This window comes from Doryrhamphus excisus, chromosome 6, assembly GCF_030265055.1.
Source record: "Doryrhamphus excisus isolate RoL2022-K1 chromosome 6, RoL_Dexc_1.0, whole genome shotgun sequence".
NCBI lineage: Eukaryota > Metazoa > Chordata > Actinopteri > Syngnathiformes > Syngnathidae > Doryrhamphus > Doryrhamphus excisus.
Genome location: NC_080471.1, coordinates 1,802,668 through 1,826,376, shown reverse-complemented (window position 1 = coordinate 1,826,376; position 23,709 = coordinate 1,802,668). Strand labels below are relative to the sequence as shown.

Below are 23,709 nucleotides of genomic sequence, written 5' to 3'. Positions count from 1 at the left end.
AATGAGACACAGCTAGATAGGGCACGTGTGGGAAAAGGACAGAGTTGATTGGAGGAGACGCGACGGAGGGGCGGGACAAAGTTGGACCAATCTGTGAGTTCGATGCTATCTATGTCATTGCTGCTGAAATACGGTTTAAAAGTAAACAAAGGCAAAGAGAACAATATGTTTTGGTTGATTTATTTCTTCCAACATTTATAACCAGTCTGAACATTTGTAATCAATTATATTTATTGAAAGTGAATATAAATATCTAACAAAAATACCTTTTTAATTAAAGCAAAGAAAATATAAATTAATAATTTATCTTGACAGGAAAGATAATTAAAAGTAATTATTTTATTAGCTTTAATTTAATTAAAGCTGTGATTTTTATTATACATTTATATCAATTTACAACACATGTGATCACAAATGGTCGGACTCGGTGTAAACATATGAATGTACTGTCAGTGTCCAATAACATCTTTCTCACTAGCAGTAATATCATAATTTTCACAAATAACATGATTTTTCTTCAAATGACGATTATAATGATGTGAAGAAAAGAGTCAGAGCAAACATTGATGGGTTTATTGTGTCGTGGGAGCATTTTGTGAGTTGTGTGTCGCAAAAAACAAGAGAAAAAACATAAAACATGTAGACATCTTAGGAAGTCTCAAACATCTTCTTCCTGTCTGCTTTGTCCTCGATGTTCTTACGCCAGTCACCCACCGCCTCTGTGGGCTAACAACAAAGATTATGATTATTATTATGGTCATTATTATTATTATTATTCATAGAGTCCGGATGCTCACCTCCTCTTTGACTTCCTTCTTAACCTGCTTGAGGTTGGACCTGAGGTCCATGGTGACCTTGTGCTTGGAGCCCAGCAGGGCCTGCAGCATGGTGTCAGCTGACATGCGCACCTTCTTCAGGGCGGGCTTCTTGACGCCTCGGAGGTCCACCACCTTGATGTTGAGCTCCTCGATCTAAGGAAGACAACCGTTACACCTTTCTGCTCATCTTTTGCTTCTCGCAGCTCATTTCTTCACCTCCTTCTTGGCCTTCTGCACTTTGGCCTCGGCGTCGTAGCGCTCCTCGTCGATCTTGTCGATGGCGGCGTGGAGTTTCCTGCACAGCTCCTGGACACACGCGCATACAAACATGACGAGCTGCAAACAGACTCGTGGTCTCGGCGGTCTCACCATGAGAGTGGCTTGGTCTCCGCTCAGGTCAGGACTGGGACAGTTTTCGGCCATGTAGGCTTCCTTCTGTTCCACGATGTCCTTCTTCTCCTGCTCTAGCCAGTTGAGCGCAATGGACAGGATCACGCTCTGTGGGTGGGAATGTGGAGGGCGTGGTCACCGAGTGGGCCTTCGTTACCTTCGTTTCGTTACCAGAGGCTTTTCATTCATGCCACATCTAATTATCCAATCATATACATGGATGGTTATTGTTTTTCATACCCTTTATTAAAACCATAATTTTACATAATAATTTTTAATTTTTACATTACAATTTGGATACAATTTGAAATGTAATTCAATTTCAAATGTATACCATTTAGATTTGGTTATTTCATTTCATATAATTCATATAAATTCATATAAATCTACTTTCTATACCGCTTATCCTTACTAGGGTTGCGGAGGTGCTGGAGCCTATCCCAGCTGACTTGAGGCCAGAGGCGGGGTCCACCCTGGACTAGTGGCCAGCCAATCACAGGGCACATATAGACAAACAACCATTCACACTCACATTCATACCTATGGACAATTTGGAGTTGCCAATTAACCTAGCATGTTTTTGGAATGTGGGAGGAAACCGGAAAACCCGGAGATGCCAACCCAGGTCTTCCACACTTCCTGACTGTGTGGCCTACATGACACAGTAGACCACCGTAAGGTCATTTAATGTCATTTAATTTTATGTAAAAAAAAAAAAAAAGATTATTAATTATATTAAAGATATTAATTTTTTTTCTGTTTTAAATTAATTCAATTTGATACAATTAATCTAAAATATATATTATATAATTTGTAATATTTTAAATAATTTTTATAATTTTAAATAATTTCAAATAAATATTATTTTAATATAATACATTAACGAACTTTTACACAACATTTTATTTATGTAACAATTGAAATTGATACAATTAAAATATTGTTATTATGGATAATTGAATGTGGTTTAAAAGCATTTTGTTCTTTGAAATGAATACAATGTAAATAGTACGTATGGATGAATTGAATGTATATAAAGATTGGTTATAATTCATGGATTCATTTAATTTCAAAACTAATTATTATCCCACCCATTCATTACATACATTTATTACTATATATTATATGTAGATACACAAACTTACATGTATGAGTATATACTATACTATATATATGCATACATCCATATGGAGTACATACATGTATTAATATATGATGGCTATAAATGATATGATTGGCGGCTGTCATTGAAATATATGTAAATGTCACGTGACCAAGGCTTACCTTGAGGTGATGCCTGCGGCTGGAGGTCATCTTTTTCCTGCCAAAAGAAACAAAGTTTGGTCCAGCGGCATCACGTCGGGACACGTGTCAAAGGCCGTGGGCCGCCGTGGGGACGGCGTGGACACCATACTCACTCAGACATGTCGGCGTGCGTCGGGGCAGCTGCGGGGGGGGGGAGAAGAACACGATGAGACCACCGTGACGTGCTGTGCGGATGATTGACGGGACGAGGACGAGGACGACAAGTGATACGTAATGCTAGACGCACACGCGGCTAAAATGGGACGTGGGGTCGGGTGACACGCGTGGAATGGTTGCTTTTGAACCAACTTTGGACAACATTTTTTGGTGAATCTCACATTAAAGCCTGCTGGTCAGTCGGCGTCATTACAGCCAATCAGGACGCGAATGAAAGCGCTGATTAGCAAAGTTGATGACTACCAGCGACTCGGAGGGAATCGAACCAAGCCAACACTCACCAGCGGGTTGTTATGGCATAAAAACGAAGTGTGGTGTGAGGAGCGTTGGAATAACTCACCTGTGCGCTGAAGAAGAAGAAGAAGAAGAAGAAGAAGGAGGAGGAGGAAGGGACGACAGCTAGCAGGAGAAGCTGCCAAAGCGCACAGAAGACATCACGTCGCCAATATATGGAGTCCATACGTCCTCTTTATGGAAGTGGATTCCCGGGAACACCAATGGGCCGGCGAGCTCCTGAAATACACCCGGACCCGCCCGGCCCTGCTCAGCATCCCCCCCCCCCCCCCTAAACATGAACCCCCCCTCTCTCAGCGAGATCACATGATAACTTCAAGCGACAGCACGTGACAAGGTATGGATGCTGTTACCACGGCGACCTCACATCACCTTCACTGTCTTTAATGATCTCCATCCCTAACACCCGAGGGAGGTGTGCTTACGGTAGTCTACCAGCAGGGGGCGCCCTGAAGCTCACTGGAGTTCATTCATTCATTCATTCTTTTTCTACCGCTTTTTCCTCACAAGGGTTGCATGGGGTGCTGGAGCCTATCCCAGCTGTCTTCTTCGGGCGAGAGGCGGGGTACACCCTGGACTGGTGGCCAGCCGATCCCAGGGCACATATAGACAAACAACCATTCACACTCACATTCATACCTATGGACAATTTGGAGTGGCTAATTTACCTAGCATGTTTTTTTTGGAATGTGGGAGGAAACCGGAGTACCCGGAGAAAACCCACGCATGCACGGGGAGAACATGCAAACTCCACACAGAATTGAACTCGGGTCTCCTAGCTGCGCGCTAACCGCTCGACCACCGTGCAGCCTCTCTCTCTCTATATATATATATATATATACACATTATATATATATATATACTCTTTCCACATTGAAGTTTGATAAACATGCAAAATAATAAGAATACTGTGAGTGCATATATATATATAAAGATATACATTTTCTATGGATTTATCCTTTGATAATATTAAAATTGTATCTGTTTTAAATTAATTCAATTTAATACAATTAATCTAAAATTAATATTTTTTTTATATTATTTGTAATAATTTAAATAATTTTATTGAATTTAAAATAAATACGATTTAGATTTAATACATTAATTTAGTTAATTTGATTTAATGTAACTGAAATTGAAATGGATACAAAAAAAATATATATATATATATATATATATTATTTTGCATGTTTAAGATCATAAAACAAATGGAAATATTAGCCCACGGCAACACAACTCAACAGAAAATGCACTTTTGCTAACTTTTTTTTATGAAGGGAGAAAAAGACCCAGACCCCCCCATCCTCCCTCACCCCACGCCCCCCATAACTGAGATGAATTAAGCTCCATCAGTGAGGAAAGTGTGAGAAAGCTAAAGCTGTGGGACTCTAGCCAACCACAGTGAGAGCCATTAGCCAATCTTCCAAAACATGGAAGAGTGGTGAACCCCACCAGGAGTTGCCGGCCAACCAAAATTACCCCAAGAGCGCACATAAGACGGCCGAGGGTGGAATTGAACCCTGGTCTCCATGCTAACCACTCGACCACCGTGCAGCCCAGTGTACTTATGTTATCATACTTCCTTTTCAGATGAATGAAAGGGAATAAAAGCAGGATATGCCTTTATTTTCTAAACAATGAGGTGAAATATGTATCGACATCACACTCACATTCACACACAAAAGCGTCCTCTTCTTCCTCCTCCTCCTCTTCCTCCTCGTCCTCCATCTTTTAGGAAGTCTCAAACATCTTCTTCCTGTCTGCCTTGTCCTCGATGTTCTTCCGCCAGTCGCCCACCGCCTCTGTTGGCTAAAAAAAAACAACCTGTTAGCTTGCTGGCCTGTTTAATCTACGCTACTAAATCCTTATAATAGGACCATTACTGCTTCTATGTTATAGTACTTCCTCTTAGTACTTAGTACAAGTATTATTCACATACTGTAAATATATATATACATTGGTATGATGGTAAAACAACAAATCAATGCACCTGCCTACTTTTGTTTTCAAATCAACAACCATTGATTAATAAACGTCTATATATAAATATATATGGGCATGCCCAGGTACTAGGTAGTGTGACCAATCACAGCGCTGTGTACTAAATAAAGAATACGAGTATGAAGATGTGGAAGAATCAAGTATTGATTTGTGTACATAGCCCGAGCCGTCACCTGAGTGACCGGCACAGCCGACCACTTCCTGTTTACGTCTCACCTCCTCTTTGACTTCCTTCTTGACCTGCTTGAGGTTGGACCTGAGGTCGATGGTGGTCTTGTGCTTGCCCCCCAGCAGGGCTTGCAGCATGGCGTCGGCCGACATGCGCACCTTCTTCAGGGCGGGCTTCTTGACGCCCGCCAGCTCCACCACCTTCAGTTTCAGATCCTGGATCTGAGGAGGAGACGTGTGACTCGTGATGGTTTTCGGCGGGAAAAAAAATGAATTTCGGTGGCGACGCTCACCTCAATGTCAGATTTCTGAACTTTCACCTCAATGTCGTATCTGGCGTCGTCGATCTTGTCGATAGCGGCTTGGAGCTTCTTGCACACTTCCTGTTGGGAGAAGCGCTCATAGACTACTGGTCTTTGGTCCAAGTCTGCCCTCAAATTACCCCATGACAGTGGAGAGCGCCAGACCAGGTCGTCCAGACTTGGTGTTAGCAGATATGCTAACAAGTTACTGGATATATACTGTATACTGTATAGGGCGGCACGGTGGTCAAGTGGTTAGACCTCACAGCTAGGAGACCAGGGTTCAATTCCACCCTCGGTTATCTCTGTGTGGAGTTTGCATGTTCCAAAAACATGCTAGGTTAATTAGCCACTCCAAATTGTCCATAGGTATGAATGTGAGTGTGAATGGTTGTTTGACTCTATGTGCCCTGTGATTGGCTGGCCACCAGTCTAGGGTGTACCCCGCCTCTCACCCGAAAACAGCTGGGATAGGCTCCAGCACCCCTTGTGAGGAAAAGCAAAATGAATGAATGTATACTGTATATACTGTATACTGGATATATACTGTATACTGTAGTATACTGAGAAAGTATATTAGTCATATTACTCCCCCTCTTTTTGCCCACCAGTCTTCTTGTCGTCATTTATGGAAAGTCTATTTTCTTCCCATAATATTGGAACTTTCTCCCCAACCCCATTTTACAAAAAATATCATGTTATTTGTTTTTTTACACAAAATATTACTGCATTTTTGACTGATATTTCAATCCTAATCCTACTTTTATCTCGTAAAATAACTATTGTTTTTGCGCAAAATACTGTTTAATTTCATTCATTTTCTACCGCTTATCCTCACAAGGGTTGCAGGGGGTGCTGGAGCCTATCCCAGCTGTCTTGTCTCTGGTGGCCAGCCAATCACAGGGCACATATAGACAAACAACCATTCACACTCACATTCATACCTATGGACAATTTGGAGTGGCTAATTAACCTAGCATGTTTTTGGAATGTGGGAGGAAACCGGAGTACCCGGAGGGTGGAGTCGAACTCGGGTCTCCTAGCTGTGAGGCTAACCACTCGACCACCATGCAGCCCTACTTTTTAATTTCATTCATTCATTCATTTTCTACCGCTTTTCCTCACGAGGGTCGCGGGGGGTGCTGGAGCCTATCCCAGCTGTCTTTGGGTGAGAGGCGGGGTACACCCTGGACTGGTGGCCAGCCAATCACAGGGCACATATAGACAAACAACCATTCACACTCACATTCATACCTATGGACAATTTGGAGTGGCTAATTAACCTAGCATGTTTTTGGAAGGTGGGAGGAAACTGGAGTACCCGGAGAGTGGAGTCGAACTCGGGTCTCCTAGCTGTGAGGCTAACCACTCGATCACCGTGCAGCCCTACTTTTTCATTTCATTCATTTTCTACTGCTTTTCCTCACGAGGGTCGCAGGGGGTGCTGGAGCCTATCCCAGCTGTCAATCACAGGGCACATATATAGACAAACAACCATTCACACTCACATTCATACCTATGGACAATTTGGAGTGGCTAATTAACCTAGCATGTTTTTGGAATGTGGGATGAAACCGGAGTACCCGGAGGGTGGAGTCGAACTCGGGTCTCCTAGCTGTGAGGCTAACCACTCGACCACCGTGCAGCCCTACTTTTTAATTTAACATTTTAATTTTAAGCGACTAAAAAATGACATTTTTCCCTCATAATATTCCAAGTTGCGGCACGGCGGTCTGGTGGTTAGCGCGCAGACCTCACAGCTAGGAGACCAGGGTTCGGTCCCCGCCCTCGGCCATCTCTGTGTGGAGTTTGCATGTTCTCCCCGTGCATGCGTGGGTTTTCTCCGGGTACTCCGGTTTCCTCCCACATTCCAAAAACACGCTAGGTTAATTAGCCACTCCAAATTGTCCATAGGTATGAATGTGAGTGTGAATGGTTGTTTGTCTATATGTGCCCTGGGATTGGCCGGCCACCAGTCCAGGGTGTACCCCGCCTCTCGCCCGAAGACAGCTGGGATAGGCTCCAGCACCCCCCGCGACCCTCGTGAGGAAAAAGCGGTAGAAAATGAATGAATGAATGAATATTCCAAGTTCATTTCTCTCTTATTTGGAATATTATATTTGGATCTGTTTTTCCATTTCTGTTATTTTTGTTTCCAAATATTTCAACCTCTTTTTTTTTTTTTTTTTTTACAAATAAGCTGACTTTATTTCCATCATATTCAAACTTTTTCCTAAAGTATATATAGACTTTACTTATTTTTCTATTTGTTCAGTGATATTTTTAGAATGTGCAGTCCAAAAATGGCCCTCCGACCACACTTTGGACACCTCTGGCGTACTATATGATATATATGGAATATACTGTATATAAGTCATTTCTAGAAGGATAATGCTAGCATGAAACGAGCTCTCACCACCATGCTGGCCATGTCACCGCTGAGGTTGGGGGGCGGGCAGTTCTCGGCCATGTGGGCCTGCTTGGCCACCTCGATGTCCTTGGCTTCCTGTTCGATCCAGTTGGCGGCGATCTGAAGCATCAAACTCTGCGGGGGTTGTTGATTGATTGATTGATTGATTGATTGTTTTTTTTGAAGTTGAACTAAATCCGACCGTGCTCGTTTGGCGCTCCTGCTCACCTTCAGATGATGCCGGCGGCTGGACGTCAGTTTCTTTGCCCTGACAGGAAGTGGTGGTTAGCGTGGTTAGCGTGGTTAGCATTAGCGTGATGTTTTATTTTTATCCAAATGACGGCTCGGAATAATTCACTATACTCCACGAACACCATCAGCAACCAAATTAGCCAAAAACAATGCTGTGGCTGTAGGCAACCTTCTGATGTCAAAACATTTGCAACATTTGCTGAAAAAAAAAAATAAATACAGAATGTTTACTCACTCAGACATGTCGCCCGCTAGCGTCCTTCTGCGTCTGCTCAAAGACAAGAAAGAACGCCATCAACAAGGCGTCTTCAACAGGAAGCGCCACCCCCCACCCCCCCACCCCCCCACCCCCGTTTTTACGAGCGCCGGCACCTTCTGCCCCCCCACAAAAGCGTCTAATTTTGTAGCGCTTAGGGCGTGCAAAGACGTCCCAATAGCGGCGCAGGTCAAGCCGTTAACACCCGGCCTTTGTGGCGAGGGGGCGTGGCCAGCGACAGATGCTGTGCAACCTGATCACAATCTGGAGAATTGGGAACTAGAAAACTTTTGGCTCGGAGAAAAGGTCACTTTCTCTCTCTCACAAACACATAAAATGGAGTTATTAAAGTTATTAAAAATACGAGAAGATCAATAAAAGCGTAAATGTTGACGATCATTAGCATAAAGAAGCAAAGACTTTGCCATTGATGGAAAACAGGAAGTCTCCACAAGGTCACCTGACATGAAAGTTCACACTCGTAGCAGCTACAGAAAGGAACATCTCACCTGTGAAAGCGGAGTCTGGAGCGTGGAAGCGTCTCCCGGAGAAGAGGAAGATGATGGAGGACGTATGCGTATGCGTGTGTGTGGAGGGGGAGGGGCCGATGAAAGCGTGTTTATAGTCGCCGTAGCGCACACTCAGCACGCACGTCACGCACACGCCACACCTCAACGCTCCATATGGTCACACTTGGGACCAATCGGCGCCACGGGCAACCCCAAGACAGGACAGGAAGTCGCCATCAGGCGGTCGTCAGGGAGACCACCTGATTCTTCGACTTGAAGCCCTGACCTAACCTGATTAGACTCCGCCCACTATGGCGTTTTGATGAAATGATGTCATTAACCTTGACAATAAGAGGATTATAAATAGATTGTAGTCCATTAGCTTAAACGCCAAGGACTACACTTCCCATCATGCTTAGACTGGCGTACCACCTGTACATATGTGTACATGTGTACATACATATACTATATACATACATGTACTACATGGCATAGTGTTTGCATATTTCTATTACATATTTTGTATTTCTATTACATGAAGTATTTTTGATTTGTACAAAAAAACTGTATTTTTATTTGTACTACATTGCAGTTTTATTGTATTTTTACAACATTACAAAGTACTTTGTATTTTTATTGAATAGCATAGTATTTTCATATTATTTTCGTACTATTATAGGACATAGTAGTTTGTATTTGTACTTCATAACTTATTATTGATGTATTTCTACTACATAAAGTATTTTTGATTTGTACTACAAAACGGTATTTTTTATTTGTACTACATTGCAGTTTTATTGTATTTTTACAACATTACAAAGTAGTTTGTATTTTTATTGAATAGCATAGTATTTTCGTATTATTTTCGTACTATTACAGGACATAGTAGTTTGTATTTGTACTTCATAACTTATTATTGATGTATTTCTACTACATAAAGTATTTTTGATTTGTACTACAAAACGGTATTTTTTATTTGTACTACATTGCAGTATTATTGTATTTGTACAACCAGACATAGGATTTTTGTACTTTTAGTACATTACACAGTAGTGTGTCTTTTTATTGAATATCATAGTATTTTTGTATTTGTACTACAACATAGTAATTTGTATTTTTACTATATAGCATAGTACTTTCATATTTCTACTATGTAACATAGTACTTTCTACAATATAACACTTTTGTGTTTCTACAACATAAAGTATTTTTGTACTGTACTACATAATATGTTTGTGTTTGTAGTACATGACGTAGGGTGTTTGTATTACAGGACATAGTAGTTTGTATTTGTACTTCATAACATATTATTGATTTATTTCCACTACATAAAGTATTTTTGATTTGCACTTCAAAACAGTATTTTTTATTTGTACTACATTGCAGTATTATTGTATTTCTACCACCAGACATAGGATTTTTATATTTTTAGTACATTACACAGTAGTTTGTATTTTTATTGAATAGCATAGTATTTTTGTATTTTTAGTACATTAAATGTATGTTTGCACTGTACTACATAATATGTTTGTTTGTAGTACATGACATAGGGAGTTTGTATTACAGGACATAGTAGTTTGTATTTGTACTTCATAACATATTATTGATGTATTTCTACTACATAAAGTATTTTTGATTTGTACTACAAAACTGTATTTTTTATTTGTACTACATTGCAGTATTATTGTATTTGTACGACCAGACATAGGATTTTTGTACTTTTAGTACATTACACAGTAGTGTGTCTTTTTATTGAATATCATAGTATTTTTGTATTTGTACTACAACATAGTAATTTGTATTTTTACTATATAGCATAGTACTTTCATATTTCTACTATGTAACATAGTACTTTCTACAATATAACACTTTTGTGTTTCTACAACATAAAGTATTTTTGTACTGTACTACATAATATGTTTGTGTTTGTAGTACATGACGTAGGGTGTTTGTATTACAGGACATAGTAGTTTGTATTTGTACTTCATAACATATTATTGATGTATTTCTACTACATAAAGTATTTTTGATTTGTACTACAAAACGGTATTTTTTATTTGTACTACATTGCAGTATTATTGTATTTGTACGACCAGACATAGGATTTTTGTACTTTTAGTACATTACACAGTAGTGTGTCTTTTTATTGAATATCATAGTATTTTTGTATTTGTACTACAACATAGTAATTTGTATTTTTACTATATAGCATAGTACTTTCATATTTCTACTATGTAACATAGTACTTTCTACAATATAACGCTTTTGTGTTTCTACAACATAAAGTATTTTTGTACTGTACTACATAATATGTTTGTGTTTGTAGTACATGACATAGGGTGTTTGTATTACAGGACATAGTAGTTTGTATTTGTACTTCATAACTTATTATTGATGTATTTCTACTACATAAAGTATTTTTGATTTGCACTTCAAAATGGTATTTTTTATTTGTACTACATTGCAGTATTATTGTATTTGTACCACCAGACATAGGGTTTTTGTACGTTTAGTACATTACACAGTAGTTTGTATTTTTATTGAATAGCATAGTATTTTTGTATTTGCATTACATGACATAGTAATTTGTATTTTTACTACATAGCATAGTACTTTCATATTTCTACTATGTAACATAGTACTTTCTACAATATAACACTTTTGTGTTTCTACAACATAAAGTATGTTTGTACTGTACTACATAATATGTTTGTGTTTGTAGTACATGACATAGGAGGTTTGTATTGGTATTATCGGACATAGTAGTTTGTATTTGTACTACATAACATATTATTTATGTATTTCCACTATGTAAAATAGTACTTTCATATTTCTACTATATAATATTTTTGTACATGACGTAACATGACATTGTATTTTTGTATTGGTATTACAGGACATGCTAGTTTGTATTTCTACTCTGTAAAGTACTTTGTATTGTACTACATGGGAGTTTTTTTGTATTTCTACTACTATGACATAGTATGTTTGCATGTGTATTACATGTGTATGTTTGTGTTTGTAGTACATGACATAGGATGTTTGTATTTGTACTACATAACACATTATTTATGTATTTCTACCATGTAAAATAGTACTTTCATATTTCTACTATATAATATTTTTGTACATGATATGACATGACATAGTATGTTTGTATTAGTACTGTGTACAGTATTTTGTATTGTACTACATGGGAGGTTTTTTTTGCATTTTTGCAACACATGTTTTCATGTGTATTACATGACATAGTAGCTCATATTTCAAATACAGAACATAGTATTTTTGTATTTGTACGACATGTCCTATGAAGTTTTTTTGTATTTGTAGAACCTGACATAGTATTTATGTATTTGTACCACCTGACATAGTATTTTTGTATTTTGACTAAATAACAGTACTTTTGCATTTGTACCACATAACATAGTATATTTATATTGCAGTACAAATACAGTGGTTCCTGTGTTTTTTTTTTTAATGAAAGGAATATAGGACCCCCCCAAAGTAGGACAAAAACTGCAATTTATGGAGAATAATTGAAGTAAGAATGTGAAATATTACTAGCATCCTTTGGCCCCATGGCGGGTTATTTAGCTGTCACTCCATAAGAAAGCGTAGAGCGTGATTGGGCATTTCACGGACTGGAAAAAAAAAAAAGTACCAAATATTGTACCATATACTATGAAGAATCAGGTACTCGTGAATGGTTGTTTGTCTATATGTGCCTTGTGATTGACAGCTGGGATAGGCTCCAGCACCCCCGCGACCCTCATGAGGAAAAGCGGTAGAAAATGAATGAATGAGGTACTCACCAGCTGATGAGAAGGAGGAAGCAGTAATCAGATTAGTGGAGGCTCTCTGCTGACACCTGCTGGTTTATTGTGAGCATTACAGTAGACTGAAACCCACGGCAGGCCCCGATGGTCGGTGAACCACGTGATCTTTCAAAGGCAAAAATCACCCAAGTCCAAAGAACACAAACACCAAACGTCTTCAGGAGGCTTCAAACATCTTCTTCCTGTCAGCTTTGTCCTCCACGTTCTTACGCCAGTCGCCCACCGCCTCCGTCGCCTACAGGAAACACACACGCAGGCGAGGTGGGTCATATGAGGTCACGGTCTGACATCACTTCCTGTTTACGTCTCACCTCCTCTTTGACTTCCTTCTTGACTTGCTTGAGGTTGGCTCTGAGGTCCATGTTGACTTTGTGTTTGCCGCCCAGCAGCGCCTGCAGCATGGCGTCGGCCGACATTCGCACCTTCTTCAGGGCGGGCTTCTTGACGCCGGCGAGCTCCACCACCTTCAGCTTCAGCTCCTCGATCTGAGGAGAGAAAAAGGAAGTTGAAGCCGGAACGTCATAAGATGAAGGTCACGGGCGGCGTGTCCGCTAACCTCCTTGTCCGCCTTGACCACCTTGGCCTCGGTGTCGTACCGCTCCTCGTCGATCTTGTCGATGATCTGCTGCAGCTTCTTGCAGACGTCCTGCACACAGTAAACATCATCAGCGACGTCGGCGTCAAACAGGAAGTGACCAGCGCAAATATCTTGTATACCATCAGGGAAGCCTGGTCGCCGCCCAGGTCGGGGGCGGGGCAGTTCTCCGCCACGTGAGCCTCCTTGGCGATGGCGATCTCGGCGGCTTCTTGCTCCAGCCAGCTGGCGGCGATCTGCAGCATCAAACTCTGCAAGAACACGAAAGGAACTTTGGCGACCGATCATCCATCAATCATTTTTTCTTCGTCGTCGTCGTGGTACCTTCAGGTGATGCCTGCGGCTCGATGTCATTTTCTTTCCCCTTTAAAAAAAAAAAAAAAAATCAAATGATTAACAAAACAACAAAACCGTTTAAACGTAACGACTTTTTATTGACTTACTCAGACATGCTGACGTCTTCTTAGGCTCTGTCAATAATCAATCACATTGATTAGCTTGGGCATCACCGCCATTCATAACACTGATAGAGTTCAATACTCGTATCAACCAGCGGAGGCGCTGTACTCAACTATTTTACTGTCTTTTCAATTAAAAAAAAAAACAACACAAAAATACTAAAAAAAAAAAAAAAGCGTGTCCTCTACTGACCCCATGTGGTGGAATTGAGTGCAATACTCGCTGAAACCAGTAGAGGCGCTGTGGTCTATTCTAGTTTGGTTCATTTTATGTACAAAATAACATTTATTTCATTCATTCATTTTCTAACGCTTTTTCCTCACAAGGGGAGGTATGCTGGAGCCTATCCCAGCTGTCTTTGGGCGAGAGGCGGGGTACACCCTGGTCTGGTGGCCAGCCAATCACAGGGCACATATAGACAAACAACCATTCACACTCACATTCATTCATACCTATGGACAATTTGGAGTGGCTAATTAACCTAGCATGTTTTTGGAACATGCAAACTCCACACAGAGATGGCCGAGGGTGGAATTGAACCCTGGTCTCCTAGCTGTGAGGTCTGCGCGCTAACCACACGACCGCCGTGCAGCCCATTGTATTTTCAATTAACAACAAAATAAAAAAAACACTAAAATACTAAAAAAGCGTGTCCTCTACTGACCCCATGTGGTGGAATTGAGTGCAATACTCGCTGCAACCAGTAGAGGCGCTGTGGTCTATTCTAGTTTGGTTCATTTTATGTACAAAATAACATTTATTTCATTCATTCATTTTCTAACGCTTTTTCCTCACGAGGGTCGCGGGGGGAGTGCTGGAGCCTATCCCAGCTGTCTTTGGGCGAGAGGCGGGGTACACCCTGGTCTGGTGGCCAGCCAATCACAGGGCACATATAGACAAACAACCATTCACACTCACATTCATTCATACCTATGGACAATTTGGAGTGGCTAATTAACCTAGCATGTTTTTGGAACATGCAAACTCCACACAGTGATGGCCGAGGGTGGAATTGAACCCTGGTCTCCTAGCTGTGAGGTCTGCGTGCTAACCACACGACCGCCATTGTATTTTCAATTAAAAACAAAATTAAAAAACACAAAAATACTAAAAAAAAAGCGTGTCCTCTACTTACCCCATGTGGTGGAATTGAGTACAATACTTGCTGCAACCAGTAGAGGCGCTGTGGTCTATTCTAGTTTGGTATCTTTTTATGTACAAAATAACATTTATTTAGTAAATGAAATTAATTTTACACATCAATTTTTCATATTTTTTTCAAAAGCGTATTTTTTTGCTCACACTTCAAATATTTCCGATCGTCAAATCTGAATACAAAACACAACCATAACACAAAGTACAGCCCCAGACCGTCACACTACCACCACCATATTTGATGTTTTTGTCAAAAAGGGCAAAATACAATACTGCAACTATGACATCATCAGTGTACGTGTTAATGCAACACACAGCTACGTTGTTAGGGGTTTTTATTTTTAGAGGGCTTCATAATTGTTGTGGGGTCTTTTGTCACAGCTGCGCTCTTGGGGTCATTTTGGTTGGCCGGCCACTCCTGGGGGGGGGGGGGAAGGTTCACCACTCTTCCATGTTTTGGTCATTTGTGGCTAATGGCTCTCACTGTGGTTGGCTAGAGTCCCGCAGCATTAGAAATGGCTTTCTCACAATTTTCTCACTGATAGAGCTTAATTCATCTCAGTTATGTTTTAATGGGGGGGGGGGGGGGGGGGGCAATCACTAGTACTTTTAGTTCTGGATCTTTTTCTCCTTTCATAATAATAATAATAATAATAATATAATTTCATAATTTTTGTGTTGCCATGGGTTAATATTTCCATTGGTTTTATGCTCTGAAACATGCAAAATAATAAGAATACTGTGTAATAACAATATATATATATATATATATATATATATAAACACAGACAGTATTATTATTTTGCATGTTTATCAAACTTCAATGTTTCACATTATATATATATATATATATATATATATATATATATTATATATATATATTATATATATATAAAAATATATATATTCTTATTACACAGTATTCTTATTATTTTGCATGTTTATCAAACTTCAATGTTTCATATATATATATATATATTATATATATAAGAATATATATATTCTTATTACATAGTATTCTTATTATTTTGCATGTTTATCAAACTTCAATGTGGAAAGGGCATATATATTATTGCCCACTGCCTTATATTATTATCACGGCTGCACGGTGGTCGAGTGGTTAGCGCGCAGACCTCACAGCTAGGAGACCCGAGTTCAATCCCACCCTCGGAGTTTGCATGTTCTCCCCGTGCATGCGTGGGTTTTCTCCGGGTACTCCGGTTTCCTCCCACATTCCAAAAAACATGCTAGGTTAATTAGCCACTCCAAATTGTCCATAGGTATGAATGTGAGTGTGAATGGTTGTTTGTCTATATGTGCTCTGTGATTGGCTGGCCACTAAGCCACGGCGTCACCACCACGTGTGTAAATGTCCCCCACCCAAGACCGCAACAGAAGCATAAATGTGATTATTCATATCAAACGAAATCATGTCTCACCTCCAAAGTGACAATGAGAAGCAGCCAAGCGTGAAGGACAGCATCCAAATAGTGAAGTCTCTGGTGGGGGGGTGGGGGGGGTATATATGTACGTGGACCACCTTGGACAGATTTGTCCGTGCTTCCCGAACTTCCCTCTTTATGGCCATGATGGCACTCACGCCTGAAATACTTGCATCCTTTGACCCCCCCCATCAATGGGGTCACAGGGTCATGGGTGGGTGGGGGTGGGGGGGGGAGACAATGAAGACATGAGCATCCAACATTAAAGGATTATTTTAGGAGGCGGTCTGTTGAAGTCATGTGACCTGAAGCAGAGAACAACAGTAAATAATAGAAGCATAGCTGGCTTCAACGTAGCAAGAACTCATGTGGAAATCTATTCCTACCTTTAGTTTCCACGGCATCTCAGTGGACAATCATTCCACAGAACATACGTGACCTTTCTAAACATCCAAATGATTCATGGCTGAAATGTAGAAAATTAAAAAGCATCTTCTCATCTCATCTGCCCTGATGCAACGGAATGGAGCTTTAGTGGTTGTGATGATGCCATCACGGTGACAACCATGCCTACATGAGAACAGATGACAAAACATGCATGAATAGAACATGACATGAGAAAAAATAATATGCAATGAAAAAAATTACTACAAAAAGGCATGAGAAAATGAAAAACAATAAAAATAAAACATGAAATGAATTGTCTTTAAATAAATGAAAAATAAATAAACTATTTGAAGATGAAAATATAGAATAAAAATTCTATGAAAATAAACAATAAACGATTAAATTAATTACAAACTATAATTTGTTTTCAAAATAAAAAAAGAGATAATGGAATTAAAAAAAAAAAAACACAATTAATTATAATAATAATATAATATATATATATATTTTTTGAAGACATAAAATAAACAAAAATGAACATAACATAAAAACAAATAAAAAGGCACAAACTAATTTAAAAACAAATGAATACATATTTTTACAAATAAAAACATAACATGAAGAGAAATAAAACAAAAAATGTAAAATAAAATAATTTCCAAAACATGACATACAGTACAACAATAACTCAAAACACGAAAAACATGAAATAAACAAAATAAATTAAAACACGAGCATACAATTAATAAAAAATATATAATAATGTCATTTTATATAAAATGAAAAATAAACAAAAATAAACCCATGGAATAAAAAATGAATTTAATAAACAAATAACTAATTATTATTTTTAAATTAAACCATACCATGACAAATCAAACAATCAAACAAAAAAAAAACAATATAAAAAGGAAGAATAAAAAAGGAGTCCTCTACTGACCTCATGTGGTGAAACATGGCAATGACGACCTTCCACTGCAACATGCAGCAATTAAAACGTTGCTGCAAATGATTGGAACAAACAATATCTCTGTGTTGCATGATGGTGGAGGAAATGAGGTTGATCTTTGAAGTGATTACAAGACAAAAAGACGGAAGGAGGAGAATGGGAAGCAAAGCACGGTGACAGGGGACAGGAAGTCAGGACACGTGTGGATAAAGTGAAAGTGAGACAAGATTTAATGAAAGATTCCACAAAAAATGAAAAGTGTGATGAGCAAATTCTTTTAGGAAGTCTCAAACATCTTCTTCCTGTCCGCTTTGTCTTCGATGTTCTTCCGCCAGTCGCCCACCGCCTCTGCTGGCTGCACAACACAAACACACACATTATCACACACACTTCCTGTCTCAGGACCGGACATAAATACTAAATCATCGTTTATTATTGTATTAATCAATATGATTGATTGAATCATGTGTGTGTGTGTTACCTCCTCTTTGACCTCCTTCTTGACCTGCTTGAGGTTGGCCCTGAGTTCCATGTTGACGGTGTGTTTGGAGCCCAGCAGAGCTTTCAACATGGCGTCGGCAGACATGCGCACCTTCTTCAGAGCGGGCTTCTTGACTCCCGCCAGGTCGATGACTTTGATCTTCAGGTCTTCAATCTACGGAGCGGGGGAAAAAAAAAAAAGCGTCGGGTGGTTGAACATGTCTTTCGGATATAAGCGCGAGTGTGTGACTTCTCACCTCTTTGTCAGCTTTGCTGACCTTGGCCTCCATGTCGTAGCGCTCCTCGTCCACCTTATCGATGAGGGCGTTGAGCTTCTTGCACGTGTCCTGGCATCAGCAACACACTTTCAGACACCAAGTCAACAAGAACGGTATAAGAGAAGAAGCATCTAGAAGCATCACCATGAGGGTGGCCTGGTCTCCGCTCATGCTGGGTTTGACACAGTGCTCGGCCAGGTAGGCCTGCTTGGTCACCACCAGGTCTTTCTTCTCCTGCTCGATCCAGGCGAAGGCGATGTGCAGGATCAAACTCTGCATGCCAGGAACAAAATAATTCATTCATTCTGTACCAACAGCTGCTTTATTAATTAGTAAACATCAACAGTTCCAAAATGTACTAATCCATAAATCATTGCTTCTTTGGGTATGTAAAAGTGACTATAGGGGTGTTATTTCATGTCTAGAGGGCTCTAATTACGTTAAAACAAGCATTTAGAAGGTGGTAAGAGGTTTTCTATATCGTATTGCCTCCTATTATGTCTACTATATTAGGTAATGGGAGGTAATGGGTATGTAAAAGTGACTATAGGGGTGCTATTTTGTGTCTAGAGGGCTCTAATTAAGTTAAAAAGAGTATTTAGAAGGTGGTAAGAGGTTTTCTATATTGTATTGCCTCCTATTATGTCTACTATATTAGGTAATAGGAGGTAATGGGTATGTAAAAGTGACTATAGGGGTGCTATTTTGTGTCTAGAGGGCTCTACTTAAGTTAAAAAGAGTATTTAGAAGGTGGTAAGAGGTTTTCTATGTCTTATTGTCTCCTATTATGTCTACTATATTGGGTAATAGGAGGTAATGGGTATGTAAAAGTGACTATAGGGGTGTTATTTCATGTCTAGAGGGCTCTAATTATATTAAAAAGAGCATTTAGAAGGTGGTAAGAGGTTTTCTATGTCTTATTGTCTCCTATTATGTCTACTATATTGGGTAATAGGAGGTAATGGGTATGTAAAAGTGACTATAGGGGTGTTATTTCATGTCTAGAGGGCTCTAATTACTGTAAAACAAGCATTTAGAAGGTGGTAAAAGGTTTTCTATTTCTTATTGTCTCCTATTATGTCTACTATATTAGGTAATAGGTATGTAAAAGTGTCTATAGGGGTGTTATTTCATGCCTAAAGGGCTCTAATTATGTTAAAACAAGCATTTAGAAGGTGGTAAGAGGTTTTCTATGTGTTACTGTTTCCTATTATATCTACTACATTAGGTAATAGGACATAATGGGTATGTAAAAGTGACTATAGGGGTGTTATTTCCTGTCTAGAGGGCTCTAATTATGTTAAAAAGAGTATTTAGAAGATGGTAACAGGTTTTCTATGTCTTACTGTCTCCTATTATGTCTACTATATTAGGTAATAGGATGTAATGGGTATGTAAAAGTGTCTTTAGGGGTGTTATTTCGTGTCTGGAGGGCTCTCGTTACGTTAAAACAAGCATTGACAAGATGGTAAGAGGTTTTCTATGTCTTATTGTCTCCTATTATGTCGACTATATTGGTAATAGGAGGTCATGGGTATTAAAGGTGTCTATAGGGGTGTTATTTCATGTCTAGAGGGCTCTAATTATATTAAAAGAGCATTTAGAAGGTGGTAAGAGGTTTTCTATGTCGTGTTGTCTCCTATTATGGCTACTATACTAGGTAATGGGTATGTAAAAGTGTCTGTAGGGGTGTTATTCCGTGTCTAGAGGGCGCTAATGATGTTTAACGGAGTATTTAGAAGGTGGTAAGAGGTTTTCTATGTCTTACTGTCTCCTATTATGTCTACTATATTAGGTAATAGGAGGTAATGGGTATGTAAAAGTGACTATAGGGGTGTTATTTCATGTCTAGAGGGCCCTAATTACGTTAAAACAAGCATTTAGAAGGTGGTAAAAGGTTTTCTATGTCTTATTCTCTTCTACTATGTCTACTATATTAGGTAATAGGTATGTAAAAGTGTCTATAGGGGCGTTATTTCATGTCTAGAGGGCTCTAATTATGGTAAAAAGAATATTTAGAAGGTGGTAAGAGGTTTTCTATGTCTTATTGTCTCCTATTATGTCTACTATATTGTGTAATATGGGATAATGTATGTAAAAGTGACTATAGGGGTGTTATTTGATGTCTGGGGGGCTCTACTGATGTTTAAATGAGCATTTAGATGTGGTAAGAGGTCATATTTTCTCCTATTATGTCTTATATACATATATATATATATATATTATATATATATATATTATATACTATATTTGGTACTTTTTCTATATAAAAAGAGTTGTGGGCCCCACCCATAGCTTAGCAGGTTGGACAAATATGATTTTCTTGATTCTCATCTAATCCTATGCGATGTGTATTTGACTATTCCGACCAGAAGATGGCGTCTCTGAGCTTTAAATGAATTTTCCAGCTTTGACGATCTCATTTCCTCAGCATCTCTTAGCTTTCTAAATGAAGCAATAATTCATTCGCATCACAACTATTACAAACTAAAATATTTAGTACTTTGGTTGAAAGACGTGTTAAAGTCATTCTGCCTGTTTTCATTCACTGTGAAAAAAAGTTGGCCAAAACAGCAAAAACCGATGCTAATTAGCCGTTAGCATGATGCTAGCTAGCTAGCGGAGTGTTACCTTGAGGTGATGCCTGCGGCTGGATGACATCTTTTTGCTAAAAGGAATAAAATATGGTAAAGTCCTTTGGAGCCATCAGCATCCAAGACAAGGAGGAAAGACACTTACTCAGACATGTTGGCGTCTTCCTGTCACCCTGCTAGGAGCAGAAGAAGAACCAAATGAGCAAGATGATGGAAGATGATCTATTCGCTAAGTTTGGACTTTATAACAGCTGGGGGTCAAATGTCGCCTGCTCTAATCTCCTCCACGGATGCCAGGAAGGAATATCTCCCACCAATCAACACTTTCCAAACTCCTGCACGGGAGGAGAAGACTTTTCCTAAAAATACCACCGTGGCTTCTCAGCGGAGAAGACAGACGGAGCAAAACTATTAACCTCTCATAAATCATCACAACAAAGATTTGGATTGGCTTCTCACTAAATATTTCAATGCTTCATTTCCAACATGAGGCACCGTGAGAAGATACCACGAGACATGAAAAGACACCATGAGGAGATACCTTGTGAAAACATGAGGCCATGAAAAGACACCATGAGAAAACATGAGGCCATGAGAAGACAACATGAGACACCATGAGAAAACATGAGACCATGAGAAGACAACATGAGAAAACAACATGAGACTCCATGAGAAAACATGAGACCATGAGAAGACAACATGAGTCACCATGAGAAAACATGAGACCATGAGAAGACAACATGAGACGCCATGAGACTATGAGAAGACAACATGAGACACCACAAGAAAACATGAGACCATGAGAAGACAACATGAGAAAACATGAGACCATGAGAAGACAACATGAGAAAACATGAGACCATGAGAAGACAACAAGAGAAAACATGAGACCATGAGAAGACAACATGAGACTCCATGAGAAAACATGAGACTATGAGAAGACAACATGAGACACCACAAGAAAACATGAGACCATGAGAAGATACCATGAGACGCCATGAGAAAACATGAGACCATGAGAAGACAACATGATACACCATGAGAAGATACCATGAGACACTGTTAGATGACAATATGTGACACAATGATGAGACAACATGAGACCATGAAAAGACAACATGAGACACCATGAGAAGACCAAATGAGACACTACGAGAAAACATGATACACCATGAGAAGATACCATGAGACACTGTTAGAAGACAATATGTGACACAATGATGAGACAACATGAGAAAACAACATGAGACACTATGATAAGACCCTTTAAGACAACATGAAAATACACGAGACACCATGAGAAGACAGCATTGGACGACAACATGAGACATCAAGAGAAGACGGCGTGGAAGGCCATGAGAAAACAACATGAGACACTATGAAAAGACACACTGAGACAACATGAAACGACATGAGACACCATGAGAAGACAACATGAGACATCGAGAGAAGACGGAGTGGAAGGCCATGAGAAAACAACATGAGACACTATGAAAAGACACACTGAGACAACATGAAAATACATGAGACACCATGAGAAGACAACATGAGACATCAATAAAAGACAACGTGGAAGGCCATGAGAAAACAACATGAGACACTATGAGAAGACACCTTGAGACAACATGAAAAGACGGCAAGAGAAGACACGATGACACAAATGGAGAAGACACTATGAAACATCATGAGACACCATGAGAACAACATGGGGCGCCATCATGCTTCATGAAGATAAGACAACATGAGGCACCATGAGAAGACACCATGCATGAGACATCGGGGGACAGCATGAGAAACCACGAGACAACACGACACACCATCAGACCCCCATGAGATAGCATGAGACAAGCAGCAGATGAACGGAATGAAGATGAAAAGAAAAGAAGCATCCATCAATCCACAAGGTGAGGACCAGGATGGTCTTCGCGGCTCTCGGGCATACATGAGGCGGAGGAGCGAGCTCACCTGAAAGGACGAAGAGGAGGAGAAGGAGGAGAAGAGGACGGTGGTGAGGATCTCCGAGGCGTGTCTATATATCGCATAGAAAATATGATAGCTGCTGTTTATGGGAAAGTGCTCCTCAGATATCAACTCAGCTTCTAAATCAACACCGACCGGGAGGAGCCATGACGCCCCGTTATGGGCAAGGCCACGCCCCCAACAACACCATATAAGGAAGACTGAGCCAAGGATGAGATGGATGGAAATTCATGTTTTCATTTTGTGTTTATGTTGCACAAATAATCATTTCTAAACTATCAGAGTTTATAGTGTTCACCTCTTGTAGCGCGCCGCTATAAGAAGCTTCCTAACGATGGGCGGCCATTTTGAATTGTATCGTAAAGACAAGGAAGTAGAACATTTGTGAATTATAAAAACAATTCTTGAATATTCGCCTGAACGGTCGCTAACATCGGATGGTATTGGCTGTAAAAGTGCTGGACAGCGTTATGATATAAACGCTGAGGACGATTAAAAGCGTCACATTGCCGTCTCTATTAATATATACCCCCCCCCCCCCCCCCCCGCCCCCCTCCCCCACCGCAACCGTCTGGGCCGGTTAGCGTTCCAAGCTGAACACTTGAGAAATAAAAACACGGGGCCCCCGCTTCCAGCAGCGGAATGGATATCCTTTCCTTTGCCTTAATTGCT

The 23,709-nt window shown here is 39.8% G+C and overlaps 4 protein-coding genes across 7 annotated transcripts; all 4 read right to left on the bottom strand.

Moving 5' to 3' along the window:
- Positions 1–558: 558 nt before the first annotated feature.
- On the bottom strand, positions 559–4,712 carry LOC131131565 (troponin I, fast skeletal muscle-like). Of its 2 annotated transcripts, none has more exons than XM_058076382.1 (7): positions 4,655–4,712; positions 2,627–2,654; positions 2,493–2,529; positions 1,188–1,316; positions 1,035–1,124; positions 798–971; positions 559–726 (listed from the first exon to the last, which is right to left on the bottom strand). In XM_058076382.1, the coding sequence occupies exons 1-7, from the start codon at positions 4,710–4,712 to the stop codon at positions 649–651; spliced, it is 594 nt and encodes a 197-aa protein (XP_057932365.1). In that variant the 3' UTR covers positions 559–648. The 2 variants fall into 2 exon arrangements, with proteins under 2 accessions (XP_057932365.1, XP_057932366.1); XM_058076383.1 differs by lacking the exon at positions 4,655–4,712 and adding an exon at positions 3,031–3,211.
- On the bottom strand, positions 4,671–12,845 carry LOC131131568 (troponin I, fast skeletal muscle-like). Its single transcript, XM_058076388.1, has 7 exons — positions 12,695–12,845; positions 8,353–8,385; positions 8,094–8,133; positions 7,872–8,000; positions 5,447–5,536; positions 5,202–5,375; positions 4,671–4,793 (listed from the first exon to the last, which is right to left on the bottom strand). Exons 2-7 carry the CDS (start codon positions 8,358–8,360, stop codon positions 4,716–4,718), a joined length of 519 nt encoding a protein of 172 aa, XP_057932371.1. The 5' UTR covers positions 8,361–8,385; positions 12,695–12,845; the 3' UTR covers positions 4,671–4,715.
- LOC131131569 (troponin I, fast skeletal muscle-like) lies at positions 12,807–17,958 on the bottom strand. 2 transcript variants are annotated; one of them, XM_058076389.1, is made up of 9 exons: positions 17,697–17,958; positions 16,756–16,939; positions 16,367–16,674; positions 13,757–13,783; positions 13,638–13,677; positions 13,436–13,564; positions 13,275–13,364; positions 13,030–13,203; positions 12,807–12,953 (listed from the first exon to the last, which is right to left on the bottom strand). In XM_058076389.1, exons 4-9 carry the CDS (start codon positions 13,762–13,764, stop codon positions 12,876–12,878), a joined length of 519 nt encoding a protein of 172 aa, XP_057932372.1. In that variant the 5' UTR covers positions 13,765–13,783; positions 16,367–16,674; positions 16,756–16,939; positions 17,697–17,958; the 3' UTR covers positions 12,807–12,875. The 2 variants fall into 2 exon arrangements, with proteins under 2 accessions (XP_057932372.1, XP_057932373.1); XM_058076390.1 differs by lacking the exon at positions 17,697–17,958 and having other exon boundaries at positions 16,756–17,006.
- LOC131131570 (troponin I, fast skeletal muscle-like) lies at positions 17,913–23,112 on the bottom strand. Of its 2 annotated transcripts, none has more exons than XM_058076391.1 (7): positions 23,023–23,112; positions 21,203–21,233; positions 21,095–21,131; positions 18,608–18,736; positions 18,443–18,532; positions 18,187–18,360; positions 17,913–18,060 (listed from the first exon to the last, which is right to left on the bottom strand). In XM_058076391.1, the coding sequence occupies exons 2-7, from the start codon at positions 21,208–21,210 to the stop codon at positions 17,983–17,985; spliced, it is 516 nt and encodes a 171-aa protein (XP_057932374.1). In that variant the 5' UTR covers positions 21,211–21,233; positions 23,023–23,112; the 3' UTR covers positions 17,913–17,982. The 2 variants fall into 2 exon arrangements, with proteins under 2 accessions (XP_057932374.1, XP_057932375.1); XM_058076392.1 differs by having other exon boundaries at positions 21,203–21,230; positions 23,023–23,107.
- Between the last annotated feature and the right edge of the window lie 597 nt (positions 23,113–23,709).